At 43.3% G+C, this 20,285-nt stretch overlaps 1 protein-coding gene across 1 annotated transcript in view; it reads right to left on the bottom strand.

Moving 5' to 3' along the window:
- The window catches only part of FAT3 (FAT atypical cadherin 3), a 662,119-nt gene that overhangs the window by 114,107 nt on the left and 527,727 nt on the right, over window positions 1-20,285 (bottom strand). The window contains exons 5-7 of the mRNA XM_046016531.1: window positions 12,572-12,886; window positions 10,010-10,220; window positions 1,021-1,160 (exon numbers count right to left, since the gene is read on the bottom strand). Coding sequence (XP_045872487.1) covers window positions 1,021-1,160; window positions 10,010-10,220; window positions 12,572-12,886 — 666 coding nt within the window. The remainder of the gene's footprint in view (window positions 1-1,020; window positions 1,161-10,009; window positions 10,221-12,571; window positions 12,887-20,285) is intronic.

Raw genomic sequence — 20,285 nt, 5'->3', positions numbered from 1 at the left:
TTACAAGAGCTTACATCACGTTTTAAACAAATTCACACTTGCTAACTTTGGGGTTGGCAATGATTTCATCTTCACGTCCTGAAGCATTGCATTGAGGAGTCTCAGGGCACAATTTGGGCTGAACAGGAGAAGGACCCTGATTGATGAGTGATGGCATCTGGGGTTGTGAGAACAGGAGAGAGAAGGAAGAAGAATGGAAGGGGTATAGGACAGGTGTGTATGCCAGTCCTAATATAGAAGACAAAAAAAAAATCTCGTATTTGGGGTAAATCTGCCCCCGTTGATATCTAACACTGTGTTAGTTTCACCCAGAGATTTTCTTCTCATCCTTGCTCTGAATGCCATTTCATCAACACTCACATGCCAAAGTCCGAGCAGTGGTCCTCACCCCTGGCTGCTTGTTAATTAGAATCCTATAGGATCTCTGCAGGTGGGGCCCAGGCTTCATTCGTTTTAATACCCTATGCCCCACGACCAGGGGGTTCCATTGGGCAGCCAGGATGAAGGACCACTGGCACAGAGGCTAGAACCAGAGATGGGATGCAGGGCACCCAAATCTCAGTCCTTGTACTTAATGAAGTCTGTGACCTTGAACATATCACTCATCTGAGTTTGTGGAATGAACTTGGACTCCTTGGTGTGTCTAGCTCTAACTCTCTGAGACTGACAAGTGAAAAGGTGAAGAGTATAATGGTGTGTTGACTCAGATAATGTACATGTCCTCTTCTATGTAAATTCAAGGAAAGCTGACTTTGTTGTCCAAGAGGGAAATCTACAGTCAATGATCAGGAAGAAAATACGTATCACTCTTCCATGCATGAACAGTCACAGCTAAGTTATACAATATCATTGATAGAATCCTTTCCTAGGTTGTTCTCTCATATGCTTTTTTTTTTTTTTAAATAACAGTAGAAATCCATGGACAACATTTACAAATTCCAATACATTCTTTAATCACTTGCACCACTGACATTAGCAGATCGTTGGGCATTCTCACCATTTAGTAATTTGACATCTTACCTGAGTGACAGCAACATTTGTCCCATCGGTGACTTCCACACTCATATTATAGGTGGACCTCTGTTCTGCATCCAAAGGTTTTGCAATGACAATGGTCCCAACACCCTTCTCTGCGTCAAAAGAGCTGTCAAAATTCCCCCCTGATGATTTCACAAAAACAACACGAAATTAGCATATCTGAGAAGTTATTACATCTATTGAAGCATATAGCTTTAAAGGGAGATCTCATATAGAAATATTTTTTGACAGGCATCCCCATGGTTCAATTTTATACATCTTAAATGGGACCTCTTTATTTCCAACTTAATTTGTATTTCCAAACACAGCCTCTACAATGCATAACAAATGTCACAAAAAAGAATGTATTGCAAAGAAAAACCTCAGCACTAATGTTAAAGAAGTAAAGCATAACCTGACTCAGTAAAATATTTAGAAAGCTTAAGGCCCTCCAACCCCTTGTGGTTTTTCTGCTAAGAATTTCTAGACCTTTCTGCTTTTTCTAAAATAGATTAAATTCTAAGTAAATAAGTAGTCCAATTATTAACAAAACTGTGTAGACATTCCTAAATCTAGGATTGATGGTAAACATTTGGTTGGTAGAATTCAGATTCCCTCCAGTAGACGTCAGAAATAAAATTATAAATACTAGAAAATAAGAAAAAGGACAAAAAAATTGAGTTTCAAATAAAAAATTTTGTATCTGTGAGTTGGGGTGTTTATAGGAAAATTTTTTTTTGCCATTTTGACAGTGTGAATTATTTTTGTCCCCCAAAGGTAGCAAGTTTATGGGAGACTTATAAAATGAAATCTGGAAGGAAGTAGAAGAACACCTCAGTTTATGTGACATCGCTCATAAAGCAATCAGTACAAAAGTTTAAAAAACTTTCCTCCCTACTCTGTCGGACCAAGTACAGCCCACGATCTGTGAATAATGTGCAAAGACAACACAGGCTATTTTGAAATTACTGCAGCTGTTTCCATCTCTGTGAACTAAAATGTGGTTTATGATCTTTCCCAAAATGATTTTTTTTTCTTTTTAAGGAGGAGAAAAGATAATGGTACAAATGCTGGACTGACTTTAATTAAATATCAGTACGTGTTCACAAGTTCTATTTATTTTAGTCTGAAATTCCATGATGCCAATTAATTTTGTTCTTGGATAGTAATTTTATTTAGCTACAGCATAGAGGGCAACGCTTTCATTGAATTTCATATTTTAGGAAAGAAATCTTGGCTTCTCTTATGTTCACCATACACTGCATTTCATTTTGCTGATCAATGAAAAATACCATATACAATTTCTATGATACTACAATTACAAATGAGTGAATGACTTCAGAGAAAGGAAAATTTTACCTGAATTAGTAGAATGGGATGTACAAAATAATGGGATGACACAAAATAAATCATATGGTTTTCTTAAAAAAAAAACCACACCAGTCGTATATATTTCAAATACTTATTGCTTGCAGCTGTCATATACACTTAAGATTATTTAATTGCTAGAGAGAACATAATTGCCCTTGACATTTAATTAAAGTTATGGAGATACAGGGGGAACCACAGAATTACTTGGAGATGATATATTTTTCAAAAATTTCATCTAAAAAGAGATTCCTCTTCCAATTAATATCTTTAATTGATTTACTGAGGAGCACTTAATGTTAACTCCAAAAAAAAAAAAAATCTTTTGAAAAACAGGAGAAGGAGAAAGGGGAGGAAATCGGGGAAGCAAACCTCAGGTCACTGTGTCTCTTTCAAAGGGAGTGCTTCCTGTTGGTAACTACATGAAATAAAATGTAAGGCTGTTTCAAAAACCTTCAACTACCATCCTAATGAGCAAAGAAAAATCATTTGCTATCAACTAGTACATTCTGAAAAAAAAAACTTTGCCACAGAAAGTTTCAAAGGAAGGACATCAAAGACGTCAGACCTATGTGGAAGGGTATACTGCCATTTCCTGGGCTGTTTTGGGTGGGTGCTACTTCACATTTTAAATCACATTTAAAATCATTTTTCACATGTTTTCCTAAACAGGTTGTTTACTTTCTTAAATATGAAAACACATTATTTTGGGGGGGGCAGGATTAGGATCTAGGAAAAGGTCATCTTTCTATGTCAATTAATTTCAGAAGGTGAAAATTTGTAGGTCAAGGCAAAACAGAAATTATGCAAATTATAAAACTTTGGTTTGCTTCCGTTTAAAGATGCATAAAATGAAATGTAGAGAACAGACAAGCCAAGATTTCCAATTTCAGTTCCTGTTTAAATGGGGCAATCCTATGTGCTCTCTCTCACTGCCTGGGATGCACATTTTCCTCAGGGCCCTGTGCTGAAAGACATAATCATTTCATGGGCTGAGTGGCATAAAAGCTGCATGGTTTACAAATGGCATATAGATTGCATTTTCTTACTAGTCATTTTTCATATGAAAAAACATTTTTGGCTACTTTTAGGGTTGTGATTTTTTAAAGTTCTCTCTCTTCCTGCTGCTGTATGTGTGATTGTGTGTGTGTGTATCTCCCTCACACACTGTTACTGTTTCCAGTACTCTAGAAACTTCTAAAAGGGTGGGAGATAGACAAATGAAAAGCAGGTCAAGGCGAGCTAGAGAGACAGGGTCTGTGAAGTGTCTCTCAGCCTGTCAGTATGGTGAGCAGCATTTGAGAGTTGCTTCCAGAGCTTGTGCTCCAAGTTAAACCAAGATTGCATGCGAAAACAAGGCTCCCCAAATCTTCCCTTGGTTTTAAATTGAATTTCTGACAAGGGAGGCAGAATCCAGACCAGCAGTGCACCATCAACCCTCACACGATTTAATAAGCTACCACTTAGGCATCCCATTTCATGAACGACTCGGTATCTCTCCCCAAGGGCTCATTTCTCAGGCTCCCTTTTAGCCTGAAAGGTGATTTCATTTCATAGGGAACCACGTCCAATTCATCTGGGGTGAGACTATCAAATGGAAGGAGTCCTTTTTCGCTAGCAGCATTCCGTTTCAACAAGATGTGCTTCCTCAGAGCCAGTAACACAACATGCAAAGCCAGAGTGTGCTAGTGCAGCAGCATTAGGCTAAACAAAAGGTGGGGACAGGGGAGGACACTGCCGAGCTGGTCTGAGCTTCAACAAAGTGGGAAATTAGAAAAGTCACAGCTGAGTGTTGCTGCAGGGGTGTGCGGCAGAGATGGTTAAAAGCGAGGTTGTGAACAGCCCACATAACAGATAGTTCATGTCAGGAGCATGGCTCTGTGACCATTTTTGGTCAAGACGGGTGTAATAGAGTAAACGAAGAGCAGAAGAGGAGGGTTGGGTTTCTCTTGGATTCTCAAGTTAAACAGAACAAGTCGGAATGTCCTAAAAAGCTTCAAAAATGGGACGGGGTGAAAATACTTGAAGCCAGCAGTTACTGATTGAATATGCTGGGCAGCAGGGCACTGGCCTGTGATCTGGTCAAGCCTTTCTTTAAAGAAGGGTACAAAATGTCACCATGTCTCCATAATGAGATCCAATGGCGGGTACCCTACCGCCTCCCCTTTAGAGAAGCTTCCAGGCCCGGCCCCTAGCATATGATTCCATTCCACTCTGTATGTAATTGTAAAATCACCAACCGAAATCTAGTAGTCACCGAGGGGGGAAGTGTTATGTGAGAGGCTTCCAAAACACCGAGCTGCTGAATCTCAATGAATTAAGGGAGTCGTTCACAAGCTGTTCATTCAAGTTCAGCCTGTACGTCGAACTTAAGGAAAAATGCTAAACACCGATTATGGTTTGATCATGAATAATTTTCTGTCTTGGAATGAAGCAAGCACAATATGGGGCTGAAAAGGATATTTACATGGAAGGCAGGAGATGCTGGGTAGAGGTCAGAAAACAGTGGTAGGAAGGAAAATCCCTCTAGAATCTGGTTTAAAATTCATTTTCTTAAAATAATTGATGTATAAGGTGCTTTTGGTGCTTTTTATTATTTTGCTGAAACCTCTTCAGATGTGCTCCTATGGTCTGTAATGTCACTATGGAGAAAAGGGAGGGCTTTGGAGGATCAAATTAGGGACAGAGTGCAGAATAGGAGAAATAAAGTATTTGAAGTCCACTGAATGTCTTTGAGCAAATGCTACTCTAATGGATATGTAACTGTTTTAGAAATGGTACACAGACATGGCTTCTCTCAGGAGGGCTGGCTAAGAGTTTTGTGATAAGAAACATCGTTGCTTGATTAGAAAAGACTCAGTCTATAGTCAGAGACCAGACCTGCTATTAGTGCTACCAAAGAGTTTCACTTGCTCACTTGATCCAACTCTAAGGGATGGCTCCACTTGGGGACGAGGCTCAAGAAGGACAGATGTAAGCTCATGTGACAAAAGCAGCCCAGAACCCAAAGTCCGTAGGAATCTGTGACTATGTACGAGCCAAGGTGATCTTTATATACCTACAACATGGACAGGTCTTTTGGCTAGAGCTGGACCTATCTGTGTGCTAGCTTGCACCATCAGAGAATTGTTTTCAAGGAAAATAAGCAAGATATTTTAAGTGCTTACTGTCTACAAGAAAAACCATTTTTCTAACCGAAGTACCAAGTAAAAAGCAAGAAGGGTGGGTGTCAGCAACCGCCATCAAACTGTGGGTGAAGTGGAGTTGTTTGAAGTGTATAATAATGGTTGTCTTTACAATACAAATATTTGCCATTGGGATAAAGATATGTGGAATGAGCTGCGAACCAGATTGCGTGCACATTAAAAAGAATGTAAATCAAGGAGCTGCTGGGTTGAATCACAGTCTCCTGAGAAGTGTGAAGGTATGTGATAAAAACCACAAAGGATTATGGGTTATTTTTGTTCCCTTCATTTCTCTTTTAACACAGAGAAGGAACATGCTGTGCATTGGGCTGTTTAAACACAGAACAGCTGAACTTTATTGTGTTTCCTTTTAATTACAGCTTTCTTTACTGGGTTACAAGTAGGGCTTCTGTTTCTGGTAGCTGAAGAAGGTCCCGCTACATAATATTGTAAGCAGTGGTCTCTTTGGAGGAACAGGAAAGTGACTGGCTGATCCATGGTAAAGGGGTCCACACTTGGGAATGAGATCTCACTTGCTACAGTTTTGTGAATTTATATTATGATGGGAGGAAAAGGAAGGCAGTTAAACAAGAATCGGGTAGATCTGGAAATACGGAAATGAGGAGACTATACTCCCAGGGGGGAAAAGCATGCAGAAACACTATTTCTGCTTACTTAATGAGAATCTGTAAACTTCAAGTGCTAGGCCAGGATGCTGAACGCTCTGGAATGTCTGTATAGGTGTCTAGGTGCCCGAGGTGTATAATGGAACCAAGTCTTGACTCTCTTGGAAGAGTTGCTGAATATTTACCTAAGCAAGACCGCAACTTCAACATAAGATCCCACTTCAGATCCATGCTGATGGTATATGCCAACATTCCACTATAGTATACTGCCAAATTTCTTAAGCATCAGGAAGACCTGTTTCCTATCTTTTCCCTCTGAGTTAGCTTGGCTGAGGAAGACGCTCAGTTACCAAAGGGAAAAGAAAGTAGAGTCTGGATGGCCAAGGATAACTAAGTAAGAAATACTGAAAGTGAGAAGGAAACATCTGAATATGATAAAGAAAACAATAGATTTTTAGAGAAGGGAAAGGCATTGTCAGCAGATTGAAAAAAAAATATGACTCTGTTCGATTAGAAAGGATTCTAAAAAGGCGGATTTGGTGGAAGGGAGACCATATTGATCATGAGAGCAACCCCAGCACCTGGGGAAAAGATTTAATGTCTGCGGTGAAACAGAATCAGTGTTTCAAGATGTTGTTGGCTGGATGTGGGGATGGAAATAAAATCATGTTCTGTTTGGGCATTGGGCCCAGTAATTTCAGTTTGCAGAAGAAGCTCAGTTAGATGTGACCAGATCTACGTGAAATCTCTGTGATGGAAGCATCTAGACTAGAGGGACAACACTGTAGGTTTTCGTTAAGAGAACTACTGACACCGAGAGGATTAGGAAGAGTGCAGCATTTAGAAACAGGAAGGTGGAGAAACATGAAAACTGGTGCTATGTTTTTGATGATTCCTGGCTATGTATTTGGGGCAGCCTGAAGGGATTCCATCCAGGGAGGTTAGTCAGCTATAAACCGCCCCTCTCTTCTCGGGATAGTTCTCATTTTGTCCACGGTGCCATGGTTGCTAAGGCTGGGAATATGGCAGAAGGTCACACTAACTCTGGATTGGTCTCAAGAGGCATTAGTAGGGTTAATAATTGGCTGCCTGGAGCATCTCCATGGGTCACCACTGTTTATCACACTCACCCTGAAGCAATCAACACAAGCATGAGCAGGAGGAAGGGATGAGGAGACAAAGGCCTTGACTGTAAGGGTTAAGAATGGAGACTGGAGACTGAAAAGACACCATTGCACTGAAAATGCTAACGTGAAAACATGCAGGTAAGGTGACATGCAGCATTACCAGCATTACTACACACAAACACACACGCAGGAAGGCTGAGGAATTGCACACTGATCAGGATATCCAGGGCCAAATGGCTGATTGGACTGAATGTCAGAGAAAAAAGTGTGCTTGGAGGATTTTTTGAAGTGGGGTACACGAGAAGTGGGGCAGGTGGGGGTGGTAGCGGGCTGCGTCACGGGGCAGCACGTTGCATTTGTGGATCACACAAGGGTGCGAAGCAGTGCTGTTGGGTGTGGAGGAACTTGTCAACTGGAGTGTCGGGAGGAGGAAGATAAATGGGTGGCTAATGAGAGACAGTAAGCCCTCCCACAGCAAAGGACAGCAACGCCAAGGGCCCTGCTGCCTGTTAGGTTTTGACGACACTCTTCTCTGGACTATTTACTTATTTCTTAAAAGATTTATTTATTTATTTTAGAGAGAGAGAGAGACAGACAGATAACAGGAGAGAGGGGCAGAGGGAGAAGAGAATCTTAACTAGATGCCATGCTGTGTGCAGAGCCTGAGGCAGGGCTCCACCCCACGAGCCTGAGATCATGACTTGAGCTGAAACCAAGAGTCCGACACCTAACCGACAGGTGCCCCTGGGCTATTTAAGAGAAATCCCTCTTGCACATGCCCCTGGAGGCCTGGCACCAGGGACACAGGGCGAAAGTGAGATGCGTTTTCCATGACTCCAGTTGGGAGTGGCAGTGAAGGAACCACTGAAGGGGATGGCATAGAGAATGAGGTGATGCGTGTGTGCCGTTCTCTGTTTCACTAAGAAAGAAGCAGCATCAGACAAAAACTTAATGGGCTGAAAACTACTGAGAAGATACAGACTCAAAGACATCTTTCATGGATCAGAAGAGGTTCCGTTTCAAATGCTTTAAGTGGAGATGAAGAAGGAGTTGAAAGCTTGGAATGAGGATGGCCAGGTACAGGGATGGTAGATTTAATGCCAACTAAGCAAAACAGAGACATTCTACCGGCATTCCAGCAAATGAAATAATGCAGAAAACATGCCCATTTTGGGGAGTTCAAAGGACCTTCTACGGAGGTTTGATTGGAGGCCAGGGGGCATTCTTTTTCTGTGCCTCATTAAAACAGATGTGGAATGTTCTCAATGCTTTCTCCAGATCCAGCCATTCCTGGGAAGAGGAATAGGATCTTGCCCATCCCATCCAGGCAGGGACATATGAAAGGAAATGATTCCCCCAGACCAGGTCTCTGGGTTTCTGGCCTCCCACAAAGAAGCGTGGGAAGTCAGCTCCAGCTCAACCCAGTGTCCAGTCCGGGGTTGGCACCCTTTCCCTGCTGTCTCCTCTGAGCTACGGCCCGTTCTGTTTCCTGGTCCTCGGCACTTATTTGCCTTGCCCTGCCTCTCCTTGCCTGTGTGTGGGGGGACAGGGGTGCTCTTTTGCCCTCTCCTTTTGCAGCCTGCTGTGCTTGCTTGCTTTCTTTCAAGGAATGTCAGTGTTGGCTCCCACGGTCTGTTCTGCACGCTTCCATCTGCTTTCTCTATTCCATTCTCATAGGAAGCGCTCACTGGCTATGTATCTAGGTTCCATTTCCTGCCTTTCCTTTTGTGGACAGCAGCCAGGGACACTCTTGGTGGAGCTTTTAGGTCTATGAATGGCACTGCTGCTGCAAAATAGAGGTGTTGGGAAAAATTTTAATTTCTTTTTCCAATTGGAAAAGGCCCCATCACATAACCCAACCTACCAAATGATAGAAACAAAACAACCAAAAGCCCATATACCTCAAAAGCAGAGAAAAAAAATAATTTTTAAGTAGATCAAAACCACCCCTCCCCCAAATCCAAACCCCATCAAACCTCAAACAAAGGAGTCAGTGGATTCGAGTAATGCAATCGTTGTTAGAGGCATTGTATGAAATCTGTGGGCTGCACTTGAGCCTGTCATAGGCAGTTATGAAAGATGTAATTTAATTTGCTTTAAAAAAAAAAAAAACGTAAAAGGCAGATTGGATAGCTGTATTTTAGCAAATGTGTTTGCACTAAGGGTACCTTCTGTTGAACAGTTCTGCCCACAAGCTGTCTGTAGAATATAGAACATCTCTCGAGCATGCTTGCCACCTTGAAGCAGGGCAGTCGGAAGCAGAAAAAAAAAAAAAGAACAGAATGCAGAAAAAAGGTGAAGAAAAGAGAGAAATGAAGGACAGCAAGTCTAGTACCATCAATACATTTAGAAATGAGATTAGCCAAGTGTGACAATAGAATTTAAATGACACACAGAAAGACATTAAGATTGCAGTAAATAACGTACTATGGAAAATCCAGCCAAAGAGCACTTTCTGTTCAGCTTAGCTACAGAGTTGCAACGAAAGCACAGGTCGATTATTCATTTTACTGGCTCTTTTACATTCCAGCACTATACATCTTTTCATCTTAGCACTAATCGTTAGTGGGTTGTTTTTTTTATTTTTGTATTTTTTGTATTTCTTGGTATTTTTTGTATTTTTTTGGCTAGTTACTCCAGTCCGTGATTACCTTGCCCATTACTGCTCTGGAGAACTCGAACTTACCAACTATGTCAAACCACAGAGGGGTGTTAGCTGGTTGCACAGACACCACCCCTACAATCTCGGTGACTCTATCGCTTTCCATGACTGTGAAGTTATAAAACGGCTCGTCAAAAGTCAGCGGTATAGGTGAAGGGGGTGGTTTCTTAATCCATTCAATGTGGAGGCGGGCCGTGGAGGATTTCTGTGGGCGCCCATTGTCCACTGCCTTTATCTACTCACACATGGAGAGAACATAGAAAGAGGTCTTAGAGCTCAGATCCCTGTGGAAATTGGGGTCTGTCCCTCATCCATCGTGGGCCCAAGAATCCCTCCTCATCACGGTGTCTGCAAAGGGAAAGGATGGCAGAGATCTGGGGAGAATGTGCTGAGGAATCAGGGACACAACTGAGTCATGTGGGGGGGTCCCATACCACATTCACTGGAAGGTGATTTGAACCACCACCAACTTTACAGATGTGGAAAACTTGAAAAACAGAAGATGCACTTACCATTTTTAGTGTTTTATGGGCATGACTGATAGTCACGTAAGTAGGAATAGGTCATTTGATTCCTTTTACCTCTGGTGGTGATGCTTGAAAGGGAATGAAGTGCTCCGTGCATCCTTAAGTGTGGATGAGAATGTGTGTGGTCGTGTTGTGCAGCTCCTTCCTTCTGCTTTATTCTGGGGAAAGCACTGTGTTCACTCAGAATCCGAGGAAGGTGAGGGGATAAGTGTGGGAAAGGCAGCAGCCTTACTCTCACTGCCTTGGAAGCCTCTCAGTTAGGCCAACTCTGAAGGGGCAAACAACTCTTTTGGTGAAAGCGTGAGCTCCTGGAGACAGCGGGATGGGGAGGGGGGTATTAATGACTCTTCCCTATGGTCTTATATAAGCACTGAAGAAAGCAGTTCTGCCCACTCAGCTGTGCAGGGTGAACTGCTATGTTGACCTGGACTTCAATGACAGTTCAAGTTCAACAAGCAAAAACCACAGACAGAAAATTTTTAAAAATCAATACATTAAAAAAAAAGGATTTAAAAATATCACATCTTAAAAATAACACATACAAGTGCATGGTCACTTGTTAAAGCCTTTAAAAACAGTGACAATTCACAGCAACCAAATGCCATGGGATCACGACAACCACTTTGCCCCAGAAAATTTCTGTGGGATAGAAGACCTATGAGGTCTTCTTAGGTCAGGTTTCCTAGGAGCAGGGTCCGAGACAGGGATTTGAGTACAAATCATTTTGGGTGGAAGTGTTCTTGGGAGAAAGGGACTGCATGAAGCAGGATGAACAGGAGAAAGAAGGTAAACACAGGTGTGGTCTCAGCTGAAGTTTAACCTCAGTCTGATCCCATGGGGGGTTCTGAATCCTCAGTTATACTGCTGGGTTGAACCCACCTGGAGGCAAGGGGTTGGCCTTTTGTACCACTTAGTCATTGGCTATGGGCTGCTGGCCTGGGATGGGAGTGTGTAACCTCCCGGGTCAAGAAGGTCAGCCAAGGATGATTCTCTCTAGAAGTGATATGAGCCCTAGCAGCTAACACTCTACAGCAGTTGGGGCATAGTTGCACCAGCCTATGGGGATCTGGCTGGGTATCCACAAACAGTATCCACTATAGTTCATCCATCCAGTCCTCAAAGTATCCCATTGTCACACAACTATAGTAACACATATTACATCAGAGCTGCTAATGGTAGAAACAGGGTCACTTCTCTATTACCTTCTTTTCTCTGCCCACAGTTCTGGATAGGTTATTGAGCAGGGAAAGAAACCCAAGTCCAGACCATAAGACTGTAAAGACAAAGCAAGGGATTCAGACCATCCTTTAAAATAATACAGGACTGACTCTATACAGCAGAGAAGGCTACAGACTAAGAGAAGGACAGCAGATGGAGCTGACTCTTGACAGCTGTTGGGACACCGGCAAGGACCCATCACTTATAAGGATGACCCATCCCCTTTCTGGCCTAGATGCTACCTTTCCAAAGTGGTTGGGGGGTGGTGAGAGCAGGTGGTACTTTTAGATATGGGAATTCTAAGTCTCTATTTGAGATAGTGCTCATTTTTTTTTTTTTAATTCTCTAACAATGAAAAATGTAGTCATTTCTTAAGTTTTTTCACTTTGGTAGCTTATGCAGAATAAGCATAGCTGAGATTCGTGTCTCAATTTTCATGGCTAAATTCATGTCCTATTACACTGTCAACGATTACAAGAGTTGTTTTCTTTGGGAAGTGGATGATATGTTGGGTGGTGGGTGTAACCTGTCACTCTGGTATTCTTCTACCCCCAGTTTTCATCTGTGCTGAGTACCTTACAATGATTTCAGGCTGCAGGAAGTGTGGCTGAGTATGTGAGGGGGCAGGATGTGTACTGGAGATGGAGGAGGTTTGCTGATAGGACACAACCAAAGGAAATGGTCTCATTATTTAAAAATTTCACTGAAGGAGAAAGTAGCCTTCCACAGCTGTGTGGCTGTACTTATTACTCTAAAGATTTATTACTCAAATGCATATACATGAGGAAAAAAGTAAGTCCCCCCTTCCCATGAATGTTACTGAGGTTCAGAAAGATCTTACCGTTAGGATGTCATAACTCCCTGCTGTAAACTGCTTTCTGGAAGAAACCATGCCAGTTTTAGGGTCAATAAAAAACTTTCCATCATCATTCCCATCCACGATACTGTAGGAGATTTCTGCATTGGGGCCTTCATCTCTGTCAAACGCAAAAGCCCTATAAATGGGTTCTCCCCTTTTTTTTCGGTCACGTTCTGGCAGCTTGATCTGGTAGACCTTCTCTGGGAACTGGGGTTTATTGTCATTTTCATCCAAAACCTGAACCACCACCCAAATTGTGGACTGTTTTGGAGAGGAACCGCCATCTGTCACAGTCACCTGAGTTTTGAAAGAGAAAGCATTTTGCAATCAGAATGGAGAAAAACCTTTCTTGCCACTCCTCCCTCCGTGTGCCCACAAAAGACCTCTTCTGTGCCATAGGGCAGCTCAACTTTTCTTATTCCTGTAGTTCATAGTCAATGTATAACTTTTCATAGTTCATCTGTAAAAGCAGGGACTGCCCTACATCCAGTAATGGAAATCATTGCTGAAAGGGTGGGAAGAAGGCAGAGTTCTCATTGTGCTGTGGAGTGGAGAGGGAGAAGAATATAAGACTGACTTTGCAAAACCTACTAGCTTATATAAGCTTATGGTCATGAAGTATGACCCTCGACAGACACAAAAAACAATATCATCCTTAGTACATGTTAACCAATGGGCATTTCTTCTAATTCTTGGACAATGATATCACCATCTTCCAATTTCATGGAAAATTTGTGAGTTTTGGACTGCCACTGTACAAAAGGAAAACTGAAATATATGCTCCATAATTTTGATGGTTCATTGTAAGTACATTTAACAGCTATAATACATTTTTTAATAGTAATAAAATAATGGCTTTTCCCCTCTGGGAAACTTGAGGGGGATGGACACTTCTTTCTGCATCTCTGAGGTGCTATTCTTACGAGTGTCTGGGAAAACTGAGAGAAAGGAGAGAAATCAAAAGGAGACTTGGTGTCTTGGTCATCTTCTTCTTGGTCATAGTGATAATAATTACTATCATAGAAATACTTGTACGCAGGGATGGGGACACTGTTTATAAAGCACTCTTCCATACGTTCTATCACTCACTTTCCAAAACACCTTCTTCACTAAGTGGAGGTTTACTTGTTCCCATTTGACAGATGAGTAAACAAAGGCCCAGAGGCCCCCTTGTTACCAAGAGCCAAAGACAGGTATTATTAAGTTTTTGGCAATTCTTAATGTTTTGTGTGATCACAAACCTGGAAGAACCTGTGTTTCTTCTTTAAATCATTACCTAGAATAAGACAGCTTATTCCTACGAAATACATATTTGGAGGCTAGAAGGAACATGAAGACGTACTTGGCACCGAAAGGAGAAAAACAACAGTAAATTACAGCACCTGGTCATCCAGTTTTTCACCTAATAAAGCAACCTGACAGGAATAATGGAAACAAAGGCCAGAAATGTGCAAAAACAAATTAAAGGCTTTTTGCAAAATGGAACTGCAATGTAGTTCAGTTTCTCTTACAAGCCGCCTAGGAGAATGGCTTTAATAGACTTAAGATAAATTTTCATAGGAGTTCTTGCTTTCTTTGAGAAATCAATCAAGTTTCCTTCTAAAGTTACTTTCCCAATTGGTTTGTTAAGTTTCACAAAAGATCACGTCGGGACCACTCTGTGCCAGCGCTGGATTTTGACTCCTGAGATTTTCCCGGACACGCTGAGCTCTAAATGTTACACTCCCAGGTGAGCTGTGTTGACCAAAACACATTGATTTCTTGGCCGCTCCACTTCCCTGCCTCTCTCTTCTCCTTGAACAGCCTCTTTCCGACGCCAGAAAGCTCTCGCAGTCTTCACTGTGCACAAAATCACCTCCTCAAAGCTTCTCAAGAAATCCCCTGCGATGGGCTGTGAGATGGTGCCCTGGGGCTGGTTCAGGGCCACGTGGCTGCCAAGGAAAGGAGAGACCCTCCTGGCTGCAGTTCACCACTCACTCAAGGATCCTGCTGCTGTAAAAATGGTTTCTTTTGGGGGTGCCTGGGTGGCTCAGTTGGTTAAAAATCTGCCTTCGGCACTGGTTATTATCTCAGAGTCCCGGGATCGAGCCCCGGATCAAGCCCCAGATTGAGTCTGCTTCTCCCTCTGCCCCTTACCCCCCTTGTGCTCTCTGTCTCTCCCTCTCTCCCTCTCAAATAAATACCTAAAACACTTTTAAAGAATGCTTTCTTTTGGAGTAGAGCTGGATTTATACACCCAGGTCTTCCAGACGTCTGCTTAGCAGGCAAAGGTGGGTCCCCACGACCCCACCTCACCTCAAGCACCCCACTGTCTTGCTCTCTCAGGCCACAGAGGCGTCCTTGGGTCCTCCAGGGAGCAACAGCTCTTCCCTCCAGGGCTTTTGCACACCCCGCCCTCTCTCGCTGGAGTGCTTTCCCCGCCCCTTCCCCTGCCTCTTGCCTCCTCATCCCTGAGGTCCAGCTGACATGTCACTTCTTCAGGGGCGCCTTCTCTGAGCCCACAGACCAAGTGCCATCCTCCTGCCCCCCTCACCAGCCCTTTCTGAAGCGCACGCTTTACATTACCCTATACTTTTCTTTCGTCGCGCTCTTTTGGAAAGTAACTAAACACAGACTTCTTCGTCTGAGCTGATAAGCTGTGTGAGGGCAAAACAGACTTTGCCTGGTCTGCTTGCTGCTCTCACTCCTGCGTCGAGCCATGGATGTCGAACGTGTGCCACAAAGCCTTATTTACTGAATCAGACTCTAACTCCGGTCTTACTTGGGCAACCTCTTCAGCCAAAGCAGTCTCACCTTATAAAACTGGCAGAGACCATTCGAGGCCCTTTTTACAACAGAGCCCAGCTGCCTTTCTGGCCTTCTGGACTGTGTCTCCTCTGTCTTATCCATGGCTTCCGGCACCCGCTGCAGCTGATCCTTCCCCAACGTGTACGCCTATGCCTGTGCCAGAGGCTCGTTCTCCATACCAGACCAGTACGTCCAACTACGTACCAGCAATTTATTCTCTGGACCTCTCATGTCACAGACTGAAAGTATTACCTTCAAACCTCCCCCCTCTCCTGTTTTGCTTCTCTGTGAAGGACACCCCCCATCTACTCCCACGCTGGTCTGTCCCAGAACCCCCGGCATCCACCGAGAGTCCTTTCTAGGGTCTGTTCTCGCTATCCACATCCAGCTGAACTTGGGGAGGCCAGCAGGTGCACACTTTCTGCCACACTGCCCTAGCACAGACCTGTTGTGCACCCTGCTTGGATTGCTGCAGTAGCCTCCTGGTCTCCCTGTCTCCAACCTTCATCTTTGTTGTAAAGTTATTTCTTCCTTAAAAATCTGATCATGTCACTGACCTTGGATGACACCCTTCTGGGGCTCCTTGAGGACAAGGATCTGGCCAGACTTACTTATCACTGTGCCTTATCCACCCCTTTCCAGCCTCTGTGCCCGGTTACACTGTGAGCCTGGGAGGTTCTGAGTATGTCTTGTTCTTAACATCCCCATTCTACTGTACAGCTGACTGTCTCCATGGAATGCCTTCTCTTGGGAATACGCCTGACTCATTCTAGAAGCTTCAGTTCCAACACTCCTTCTCCGAAGTCAATTCTGCCTCCTGTGGACAGATGGAGGTGCCCTCACCATGTTCCCACTCCACTGTGTGCGTAACTCCAGGACATAGTAATTATGATCTGCGTTTTTCAGTGTCCCTACACTTGTCAGTCTCCACTCAGTCCTTCCAGAACAACCCGAGGTCAGGGATTGTCTCTTATTCATTGTTATGCTCTGGTACCCTATGCAGTCCCAAGTGTCAAATAAATGTTAAATGAAATTAAGAATTAATTTATCCAAAACTCTTCCCTATGATAATAAGTGGAGGAAACATTCAGACACTGAAAAGTCTGTTTCTTCATCTGTAAAAAATTAAGAGACTGATAACATATAATGCCTAAGTGCTCCTTGCTTTAGGAATCTAGGAATGGGGGTTAGACAGAGCTAGTACAACTTTCGTACCCACCTGACATCATGGAGAACATCACCAATCCCATGATTACTCATAGTGATTTCTAGCCACTTCCCAGACTGTGCTGGTCATCGCGGACACATATCTACAATCTACTGAAGTGATCTATTCATGTGTTTTGGCTCTTTCAATAGGCTATAAGCTACTCAGAGGCAGGGACCTTGACTTTTTCATCCTAGCTGTAACCTAGTGTACTCTCAATAAATGCTTGCTCAATGACTACGTCATTTCTGACCTCAGAGTCTTCATTTCCATTTTTTAATTTCTCTAGACACACTCATGTGTCCAGCTCTCTTTGTACCTGGAATATCAATCATCAATGATTCCATCAGCTTTTTAGACTTCATTTCTCCATGTTGCCTTAGGGCTCAGCCCACTAGCTGGAATCAGTCTCTATGGAAAAGGAGTAGCAGCACCGGGGATTGAAACAAAACTAACAGAAAAATCCCCACCATCTCCCCACTGAGCCATTTTTTCATTAACGATGAATTCTATTGTTTAGAAAACTCTCCCTTCTTGCTCTGCTACAATGCGACAGGGGAATACCAAGCCAACCTCATCTGGATTTTCTATTCTCATCAATGATCAATAATCAGTGGTTTGGCAATTAATCAAATCCTGAAAGACTCATTTCTTTAGGTGATTATGGTGAGCGCCTAACAAAAGGAACCACAACGCAAGCAGTTCCACTGAAAGTACGGTATAGTCCATTTCATTTTCCTGTGGTGTCCTTGGGGTCTGTGACTATCAGGCAGAACAGGAGGGAATCAACACAACCCAGTGGATTATAACGATAAAACCACAAAGAGGAACATGCTTATATGTCTATCTCCAGAAGATGCAAAAACTTTATAAGACCAAAAATGGATGGACATGGAGAATTCTGGATTCATGGCAGCTGGTGGAGGCCATGCTTCTTACTCACTGAAATTTCCTGATGTATTTGTATGTGGTCTCTCTCCCTATAGTAGAATAGAAGCATGCATGCTGCCTGAGTGTGGAGACCTTGGGTCTTGTCCACTGCCTTGTCCCCAGGGATTATTGAAAGTATCTGAAAATATATTAAATATTTCTAAAATGGAGAGTTCAATTCTGAAATTCTCCTTAACTATTAATTAATCATAAATGGCTATTTCCAGGCCATTACACTTGGCATTGGAAACCTTTCTTCAGGGATTACATATCCCCCTTCCTATACTTTGTATTTTATCCTTGACATTTTCTCATTATCAGACATATATTTAACTCATAATCTTATTTATTGCATGTCTTCCTTTATTAGAATATGAGCTCCATTGTGCATTGGCATTCGTCTACTTTGTTCACCCATGAATTCCTGGCACCTACGATAGCAGGTGCAGTAAGTATTCAACAAATATTCATTAAATAAATGAAATTTTCATCCAGTGCCTTGTAGTTACAAAACTCTTTTCGAGGGAAATTGGGAGATAACACCAACCAACAAACCACCCAACAAAAATTCTGGATTCATTAAATTCACCCTTCTTGCATGCCCCAAATCTTCTATAATATTCTGGACCTGCCATGAACTGGCCTCAGTTTACATGCTTTCAGTAAGACACACTCACTGCCTTAGGAAGCAGCCCATTGGTTGTTTGACAGGTTTAATGTTCCCAAAGCTCTTTTTAATACTGAACCTGAATCTACCTGCCTGTCATCAGCCCAGACTGCCTGTCGCTTCCTAGAGACTGGGTTTACCTTTTGTAACCATACAGAGAAAGTCAAATTTCTCTTGCACCTTGTCTTGGTAAACTACTGCTGTGTAACCCAAAACTCAGGGGCTTAAATAACCCATAATGATTTATTTATCTCTCCTGGCTTCTGGGGCTGGATGGGGGATGTTCTTACTTGGGGTCTCTTATAAGCAACTGCAGTCCCAGGGACCTGGGTCTGTAGGTCACTGGACATGTCTATTGGTTGACAGTAGCCACTGCTGGGACCACTGCTGGGACCACAGCTGGGGCTGAGCCTGTGCTTCCCTGCAACACGGTGGCTGGGTTCCTTTCACTATTTCCTTTCATTCCTTTGATTGTTCAAACAGTCTCATGAGATAGCTTACACCTATTTGATAAAGAGCTTTAATTTAAGAACTTGTCCTGGGTCGCAGTGCTCTTAAGTCGAAGAGATTGTTTTAACCCGGGCAGTTCGGTTCTAAAGCAGGGAACTGGCCAACTATAGCCCTGAGGCCAAAACCTGGCTGCCTGTTTTTGTAAATAAAGTTTTATTGGGATGCAGCCACACGCTCATTAACATGTAATCTAGAGCTGCTCTCCTGTTATAAATACAAGAGTCCTAAGGTTGAGGCAGAGACAGTATGGGTCCCAAAGTCAGAATACTTGCTATTTGGCTCTCTACATAAAAAATTTGATGACCTCTGTTGTAAACCTTACGTTCTGCTGTGTCTTTGGTTACAGGGCTCTCACTTAACAGCACGCCTGCTTTGCTCGGTCCTTTGCATGGTGATTGACGTTGTCCCTACTTTTTACAGGAACCTGGTAGACATCGCCACTTGGATTCTACAGCTAGTAGGACAGACAGTGGGGCTCAGAAGTTAAGTAAAGAATTTTTGCAAGGCCACTCAGTCAGTAAGTGACAAAACACAGGTTCGCACCCAAGTCAGTTGGGCGTCACAGCTCATGCTCTTTTCCCCAGCCTGCAGTCTCCGTAGAAGCATCTGTTAACCATCTGTTTGAAACTCCCTCCCCAAATGTGGCTCCAGATCAACTCCGAGCTCGGAGGACTGCTTCTAGAATCCAGCATTTCCCTCCTTTGAAAACTGGGACCATCTTGGACGGGCTCTGGTCTTTTGGCACCTTTCCTGTTCTCCTCAACTGCTGAAAAACTGCCACCAGGTCTTGGGCGGCAGCTGCGACTTCCTTCAGTTGTCTGACTTGAGACGCAAACTTCTTCAGCGTAGATACAGTTCTGAACCCTCAGTTCCCACTCAAAATCTGCTCTCCCCTCCTCCCTGATAAAGGAGCCCAGGCAGGAGGGGTGGGGGTAGGGAGGGCTTCAGCTTCCCTGTTATCTCTTATTTATCCTGCACTCAGTGATGTTCCTTTGGGCAGGCACTCTTCCAAGTGCTTACAGACACTAACCCATTTGTCCTCATGTCCCGGGAGAAGGAAGGTGGGGGGGATGATCCCCCAACTATAGGTCATAGACAGGCAGGGAAAGGTGAAGTAAAGTGGATTCCACCCGGTCCAAGGTCTGTGCCCCCAACCACGACCCTCTGCTGCCTGTCCCCTAAATGCTTGCACCAACTCGCGGGTGTGGCCACACTCCTGCCTCTGAACGTGTTCCAATCCACCCTTGCAATGGCCTTAGCACATCCTAGCAAGACATCAACGGTTTACTCTTTGCAATGCAGGTGGCCTCAGCACTTCCGAAACAGAGCCCTCATCCTACCAGTCCATCTGCCACAGTCTAGGCTGATCACGCCCCAAATACCAAGTATCTCTACGTTCACACATGGCTGCCACATACTTTCTCCCTGTCCTGGCAATGCCCCTTCTTCCCGAGTACTTTGTGTCCTTATTCTGAGTCTCCTGATTTCTAGGAGCTATTTTTTGCCCCTGAAATTCTTTTATTTATTTATTTATTTTTAAAAGATTTTATTTATTTATTTATTTGACAGAGAGAAATCACAACTAGGCAGAGAGG

The sequence above is a fragment of the Meles meles genome, chromosome 8 (genome assembly GCF_922984935.1).
Source record: "Meles meles chromosome 8, mMelMel3.1 paternal haplotype, whole genome shotgun sequence".
NCBI classification, from domain to species: Eukaryota; Metazoa; Chordata; class Mammalia; order Carnivora; family Mustelidae; genus Meles; species Meles meles.
This window is presented reverse-complemented; position numbering and strand designations above follow the sequence as displayed.